Below are 8,894 nucleotides of genomic sequence, written 5' to 3' on the forward strand. Positions count from 1 at the left end.
GGAGAGGTAACTGGTTTCGACACAATTCGATTCGATAAAAAAAGTAAATGGTTGTTTAATAAACTTTTTTGAAAAATAGATACGGTACATATTGCAAACGTAATAAATGAAAATCACGTTTAATTATTTCATCTAAACGTACACGCTTAAGAATATAAGTGACGAGAGCGAAGCTAATAAAAGCCGGTGAAAAAGCGTATAATAAACAAAAGAAGTCGTATATTCAAATACCAAGTGAAACAACAAGAAATTCCAGAGATTTAATAAGAAATAGAACATTGAATTCAACTCACGTAACATCTAACGTAAATCTTAATGGTCCTCTCTTTGTTTTCCAATAAACTCCTTGAATTTAAGATTCTCTATATTGTTTGTTTTGTAAAAATATATTTTTGATTCGATTCATTAAAGAAGTGGAGAGATTGTTTCCTTATCGAATTGTAAGGAAATGGTATATACTTAATCATGTTTTAACTAAGAGTTATCACTAAAAAATCTGTTTCGTTGTACTTTAAGCGAAACCTTATAGTTAATATATCAGAAACTGTACGCTAGGCACTTTAGCTTTAAATTTCTCCTGTCAATCTCGTAGTAAAGTTAACGTAGCTTTTATGTAAAAGTAGGAACGGTATTCCCGATATCTACTTCAAAGTATAAACCAATTAGAACTACGTATAAGCTAAAACAATAGTAAAGCACATAACAAGTGTATTTACATATTATTCACCATCAACCAATACAATAAAGGTTTCAGAGTACCGGAAACCCTCAAAGAGCAACATTCTCAGAGCCATTAATAAATAAAAAACATTTCATCATCGGCACTTCTGAAAAGCCTTTTTGAATACATAAATATTGGCACATACATAAATTTCAAAGTGCCGGTTGAAGATTTTTAAATGGTCTGACATCAATATTGAATTTTCAACACTGTGAGTTATATTCAATATTACCTCAGTATATTTTTAGTACTTAAGTAGTTAAGTAATGTAATATTCTTTGTAATTGTTTGTCAAGAATTCTATCTCAAAACATGATGTTTTATTGTTTAATGTTAGCAGTAAGATTTTACTGATTGTTACTAGTATACATATATAAGTTAACCCTTTGTTTCACATTATAATTTTTTTTTGTTATTTGTAATAAGTATATAAAATTAACGGTTGGTTTGTGAAACTTATATTTTGCATGTTGTAAATACCTGTAATTGTTTGTTACATTTACTAAAACATTTAAGTCTAAGTTAATAGTTAATGCTTCAATGTAATTAAACGTTGGTATTTCTTATGAATAAATAAATAAATAAATGATAATTTATGCAGTTCCTAAATAATTAGGATTATCAGTCCCTAACTTATATCTTTAAAACTACGCAACGGATTTTGACGCGGTTTTTATAATTTGTTAACTTTAAGACAACGTGGGTGAATATGAGGGGGAAAAGCAAGGGTAAAGATAGTTAAAAGTAAAACAAAGAAACGATAAGATGTTGATAATGAAACTTTTTATAAATCTAAATATAAAACAAGAGTTTTAGTGAATATATTCCCCGAGATTCTGACTAAGTGTTGAAATCTCTCTGTTTGAAACAAAGCCAAGAACTATCTCGACAGATACGTCTTTTGATTAAATATAAATTCAAAGTTATTCAACGCTGAATGTACGGCCTACAATTTATACTACCAAATGACACAAACAACATACCTACACCAATATTAATGGGACCCAGTTTTCTTCATACTGGTTTAAAATTCGTATTTCCTTAAAACGTTTTTCGAATTTTACCTAGATACGTTACATTACATTAGGATGAAGTGAATCCATTTTTAAAGGCCCTCTTTTACCCAATGTAATCCCAATAAGCTAGAGTCACTTAAAGGTCCCTTAAATATTTGAAGCCAAGGTACATCCCTTAAGTGTAGTTTCAGGTTGGCGAAGTGATTATTGGCGCTTAGAGTTTCATCTTCAATTTTGGAAGTAGGTGTTAGGACGGCCTTTTGAATTATTACACTCGAGGGATTTTCCTTCCTAATTTATATATGGTCTGGTTAACTGTTAACTATGATATCAATAAATCGTAAATCTTGGGACGTTCAATCAAGTTTATGATAGTTACATTGACCTGAAGAGCACAATTATTGATGTAGGTATGTACAGACATAAAACATATATTTACATAGTTATTGAACAAGAAATCTAAATTTTGAAACAAACAACACAAACACATTGTAATCAATATAGTATTTTAAAAGCTAAGAAACGTAAGTTAACTCAATTAGATCGAGAAGTTAAAACACAAACGAAGTTGCGTAATGTACATTTTCCGGTCACGTTGACGTTGAAACTTTGTCACCCTTTCCTCAGAAATGAGGTACATTAGAAGCGAATTATACCCTGACATTTCTTACACATGTGCACATAATATCTTTCATAAAACATTTTTATGGTACGCCGTCGCTTGTTTTATGGTCACGTGGTACAAAGAACGAGGCATACAATTGTAAAAAATGATAAATGATACAGAATGAACTAAGAATTGCTGTCGTGAACTTCAGGCTAAGAATAATTTAAATGGTAAAGATAGATAGAAACTGTTAGCAAAACCACGCCCTACTGTAGACTTTCAATTTCAGTTGTCTAGAGAATAAAATAATTTCGAGTAAGAATATATTATTTCAATTGTAAAAGAAATGAGTTATTACTACCATCCTTCAAAATCTGCAACGGGTTGAAACAGGCGAACGAATTTGTTTTGCATGTTCCTATTGTATGTAGTGAGCCAGTTTAAATTCATTCATTTAAAGTTGTAACTACTGCTAATAGTTTCATACAATATGAACAAGCAAAATTGGCGTGCCTCATTACATATCACTTAAAATGTTAACTCTTGACTGAACGCCGTCTCATGAATATGAAATGTCCCTTTATAATTCAGCAGCAATTCATGTCATTCACGAGTTCACCCTGAATCACACTTCGGGTTTCGACGTTCATGTAAGGGAAAGGTTTGCTTTCAGTAAGTTATTATAAAAGCGGTAAAACGCTATTTTTAGAATGTGTACTAAAATTTCCTTTACCTAACTACTTGAGAACAGCAAAGAAGTCGAACTGAAATACAAGGTCAGAAAATTTTGAATATAATTAGGTACAGAAATAATTAGAGGTACCTTTCGTAACTTCAAAAGCTTGCTCAGAAAGTAATAACGTAAAAATTCTCAAAGGCAATTATTTTCTTTTATTTTCAATCGCAATTCCTAACCGTGTGCCAAAGTTATGTCCTAAGAAAACCATTTAAAACTCTCCACATAATAAGTTCCCGTTTTCTTTGTAGTAAGGAGGGAAAGGTGCAAAAAAGTGCTTATTTGAGACGAACCCTTGTATAAATTGAACTTCGTTTAATGACGGTCGTGCCCTAAGTGGCTAACCGAACGCACGTACGAGTAAGTGCGTTAGGGTTCTCACCTCCCCCTTTTTTAATTTTTCTTCTAAGACATGTTATTGCGCTGATGAGACCTTTGGGTATTTGGGGATCCTTTTTGCTCTATTGTCTCTCGAATGAAAGATTTTGACGTTTTATCATTTATGTGTTTTAATGTAAGATCGTATTTGATAGTTTTCTAGAAACATCAAACACTATACTCTAGTTAGAATGTAGTGTATCGACAATAACTGATAGCTTATAACAAAGTTCACTTCATATTATAAAGTTCAGAGACTTGTAAAGAATTGGCTGACTTGTTAACAAAAGCGTTCGTTAAAGTAGAATCTGATCAGCCTTTGAGACACCGTGTGTTGAGAACATAAAAAATAGAACACCTTTGATCAGTGACGTAGGTTAGGAGCTAATCTAGTATGATGTGAAGTGAAAATAAATGCGAGGTTTTCGAATATAATTTTACAAGATATTTAATTTTTTATATTTATAATATAATCTGTATTATTTTTAAAATATTGAAACTATTTCATAATATCAAAAATTTAAAAAGTCAATAGTGATAACTTTCGTTTTCAGTAAGTTTTCATTTAATAATAATTTAATATTGCAACCTCTACGATCCGTCATAATTTACATCATTCCTGTAAATAAATTGCAATAGAAATCTAGACGAATTTAGAAATTATACAATTCATTATCAAATTATTTTCTCCGCATGACATGTGACACGAAGAAGCGAACAATGAATATAATTTCATATTCTAAGGTCTTGCAAATCACAAAAGGTTGTAAAGGTGAAACCAAAGGGCAAGAACCCAGACATGGGTATACGACCTTTCAGTTTAATTTAGATATAAAGATAAATTCCATCTCATTTATTCTAAAACTACCCTGGGTTCATATGGGCTATAAAGCAGTATGAAGATTGATCGTATACAATACGTCTGCAATACGGTTTAGAAAGCAAACGTTTAATCAGTGTTAAAGATTGTTTTAGTCTAAAATCTAAATCACTGACTCCTCTACTAATAATTTAATTTATTAACATAGGTCCGTCAACATAACATAAGCGTCTTTCTCGCTATACAATTGCAGTAAGTTTTATAATTTATGTGCACAACAATTAAAGATATAATTAATATCGATTGTTATTATGTATTTTGTGCTGTTGTGTGTATTAAAAACATAAATAAGCATTTTCTTTCTTTTTCATACGGCAGCTTTGTCCAGCCCCCCTAGCCAAGTGGCTTTCTGTTAGCGTAGCGTTCAATAGAATGGACTACGAATGTATGAGATTGACGTAAGCTGTAGATACGTTTATCTACAGCTTCGTTACATTCGCTACATTCGTAGTCTATTCTATTGAACGCTACGCTAACAGAAAGCCACTTGGCTAGGGGGGCTGGACCGAGTCACGTCCACACTGACCGAGCTTCTTGACGCAGCAATTGCGTCGCGAGACTGCTCGCTCTGTGTAGACCCGCCTAATGTGATTGAATACTAGTGGGTAGAAAAATACATATAACATAACCTATATCTATGTATTTCACACCTGTTTCTCTGATTGATGTTTCGTTATGGGAAACAAGGGCCATGCATCACCAGACTGACAGGTTTTGTTCTCCTATGTAGTAAAAGGATAATAAGGCACAAGTTTGCTTCAGATACTTAGGGAAATATTCTATAACAAATTTCTCTAGATTTTGTTTCATTATTCAACCTCAGAAATAGTTTTTTTTTAATGGTAACTGATATTTTTTTATAGGAACTATTTACTCAATTCCAACATTTAACCAGGAGTCCATCACGGTTGTATCAAAAATACTAAAATACAACAACCTGATATTTTTTAAATCAAAAATAAAATAAATCTCACGCATTCAGTTGCATTAAAACATATGAGTTTTATTTCACCCAGTAATAAAAGATATTATTTTATGCACATCTCACATTTCACACTATTGCTATAGTCCTATACAATATTCAACATAAAAATAATTTTATACATTTTTAAGTCTTGTATGAATTCATTGCATAGTGTTTTTATTCTTTGAAAAGATGAATACATTCATAAAATCTGAAATATCTCGTTATAATATATGAATATAAGATATTCTTCATAATATTATACAGGGTGTCCCACTGTTGGTCTACTAAGCTCAAAGGAGGTTATAGTTCTACGCTGAGTACGTAAAAAATACTTATAAATTTCCAGATGCATTTTTTTTTTCAAATACATAGATGAATTATTAAAACTCCATGTGCAGTGTGCACACCCATAACAAGCAACCCGCCCAACTTTGCCACCAGCACGTGAGCTATCGTTTAAGATTATGTTTTCATAGACGAAATGCTCATATTAGAGAAGCGGTATATAATGCCGGCTGCGCGAAGTTAGAAAAGAAAACATGGATTTTCAGGAAAAATTTAGCAAAAAATTTTTGACGTAATTTTGTTGTTTAAGTATTTTGTATCGTGATCAGTGTAGGTATGTAAAACTACGAGTCCCTTCGCGCTCAGTATACCAATAGTGGGACACCATGTATACTGTATAGATTTAGATCGTGTATAAAAATTAATAAATAAAAATTCTTAAACTACACGTGCCAAGTAGAAGAGGCTTTATCGTTCATAAGCGATTTCTTCGAAGCTCCTCATATTCTTCTCGATATTAATAAAATCAAGTTATGCATTATTTTCTGAACACGCTATCTTTGAAGAGTAGAGTAGAGTATTGCATACCAAGAGGTCCTTTTCATTCAAAATAAAGTGTAGATATAGGCTTCTAAATTATAACGTCCAGTATTGAGAGAATTGCCTCTACGATGTCACGTCTAAAAATCCTAGTCCTTAATTCCATCGTCGGAGAGAACATTTTTAAATGACACCAACTATATCACAGATAAAGTGCTGTAATAAATTAGAGAAGTTTACCGCAGAGAGTTGCCAGTTAATTGTACTTGTACAAACAACTTATAAGGTGCATTACAGTAAATAACCCCACGGGGAGCGAAACTATTGTGTTAATCTTTTGTAACTTCTGCTGTGCAACGATTAATGTTCAGAAAGTTATGTAATTCCGCTTTGCAGCGAATGCATTTATTCCCTAGAGTGTAGCTGGCAAGACGATCGTCGTTTATTTGATCAAGTATTTTTAAGATTAGTAAGTAATCAAAACAGGTAGACTCAAATAGGCAAGAAGAAAATTTTACAAGTATAATTTTTCACATAGTTATCGGCCGATAATCGTGTGTGAAAATATTATGTATTTTTCTTGAATCATCAAAACTTTTCATGAGTTTTGTAATTGTTAACTTAATATAATAACATTATCAAACCCTGAGATTGGCTTTATGTAATTCACTTTACCAGGACATAAAAGCGGTTTCGTTTTCTTTTTATTTTCATTTTCATTTCAAAGATCATAAATCTATATGCATTCAAATTTTTTACCAAATCAGTTAATCCGGTAAAAAAAATACACGTAAGGTGTGACGTAATAAAACCAGGCTTATAATGCTGACGAAAAGTAGTTATAGCATTTTAAGTAATGATGACGTAATAAAACTAGGCTTACAATGACGAAAAAAAGTATGTTGTAGGGTAATCGATGAAATCTAAAAAAAATATTTATATTACATTTTCATAAATTTTAATAGTTACTTGTATCCAAATTTCAGTTTTAATAGAGTCGTAACGTCAATTGCGCATTCGTATAATCACATAACTTCCAAATGATTTAACTAGATTATCGTTATAGCTACAACAATTCGCTAGCAACAGATACAAATAACATGAACAGCTTCATTTAATATTCATGAAAAAACTTTATAGACGAGGAAATGGGGTAATCACGAGGAAATCTTATAAGTAAGCCTAGCTAGATTCTTCGTTCATTATAACAATAAGCACGTATCTATGCATTTAAATTGTTTTATTTAGATGTAGGCATTATAATTAATTAATATATTTTAGACAAATATGTTGGTTTAATAACTAATTATCTTATAGCGCAAGGAAAACCCATATGCTAAATGATAGAGGAAAAAGTCAAGATTAGATACGTCGATACATAATATTATAATATTATCACCGCAGCTAAAAAATTTAATGATAATTCAATGTTGAGACTTGAATACCCCAGAATAACATGTTTAATAAGCATCCTATGTTATACTTATAAAGTATAATAACGTGCTTGAGTTGATCTTAATGATTATTAAATAAGACTAATTTCACTTAAGGCTAATTCACAAAAAAAAAGCATTCATAGTCATAAAAAATTTCACCATAAACTGAAAATTGAAACACACCTTACAATATAAAAATTACACACTAGTGATTTAAATACTTGCACGCAATTAATTCTGTAACAGCGTAATTACTCACCTTTTAATCTTTTCATTTTGATGGCACCTGCGTTATTAAAACCGTCACACAGGAGTCATTATTTAAGAGTTTTTCCGCAAACTTTATAAGTTTATATAATTATTTCCAGCAATTTATGTCGCTCGTCTCTACTGCACACATTGTTATGATGTAATAACGTTCATAAAGTGGTACTTATTGCCAATTATTATAATAGTTTCCACGTTACAATTTCAAGAGGGTTGCTTTAGAAAACAAGGTTGCGGCGCTAGCGCGGGAAATTCATGTCAAGGTTATGCAGGCTACACAATAATGAAACCGCGTCGGACCCCGCTACTTAACCTCGCTACATCCAATTTAACACCTTAAATTTAACTTTTATTCCTAAAATTCTACAACGTTCCTACTAAATGCTAAAATGCTGAACACTATAACTTATCCTACACACAACACACATTAGCCTGACGTCGGAGGAGATTACGTATATATCTCAGGCGCGCATCACATTTTTGAACTGGTACATTTTTAAATTTTTGACATCTCTCGCGAGGTACATCGCCGCGCAACGCAACATCTCTCCGTCGTGATAGAAGTGGACTGCAAGCGTCGGTAGAGGCCGCTGCGTGCGAAATTGGCGCAATTTTGGCGCATGCGCGGCACATTTTGCGAACCGGCGGGACTCGATCGGACCCGACGCCCCTAGCTTGGTAGAAAAATCCAGGACGTAACGTGACGTCACGACAACTAATACAATATGGGTTAATCGGACGTAACAAAACATGTAGTTAAGCCGACTGACCGCCTTGCAGTAAGACTGACCCAATGGCACGATTTGTTGACACTAAACAGCTTAACGTCTTACTGCGTTATTTCATACTATATGGACTTAAAATAATGTTGCTTTGACATACTCATTACTCAGTACTCTTTTACTTTCTGAACTTCACTGGGATTTTAAATAAGTACTTATAAGAATTTGTGATATGGAAGTATTAGGATCAACACCAGAAAGACAATTTCACTTTATTAAATTTACAAAAAAGTTAACTGGAATAAACTTTTTACTACGCTATTTTCACATTTATAATAA

General features: G+C 32.2%; 1 protein-coding gene across 1 annotated transcript in view; it reads right to left on the bottom strand.

Moving 5' to 3' along the window:
* The window catches only part of LOC123690846, an 89,829-nt gene extending 81,444 nt beyond the window's left edge, over positions 1-8,385 (bottom strand). The window contains exon 1 of the mRNA XM_045634923.1: positions 7,826-8,385. Within this exon, the coding sequence (XP_045490879.1) occupies positions 7,826-7,841 (16 nt within the window). The 5' untranslated portion in view covers positions 7,842-8,385. The remainder of the gene's footprint in view (positions 1-7,825) is intronic.
* Positions 8,386-8,894: the final 509 nt, after the last annotated feature.

The sequence above is a fragment of the Colias croceus genome, chromosome 4 (assembly GCF_905220415.1).
Source record: "Colias croceus chromosome 4, ilColCroc2.1".
Taxonomy (NCBI): Eukaryota; Metazoa; Arthropoda; class Insecta; order Lepidoptera; family Pieridae; genus Colias; species Colias croceus.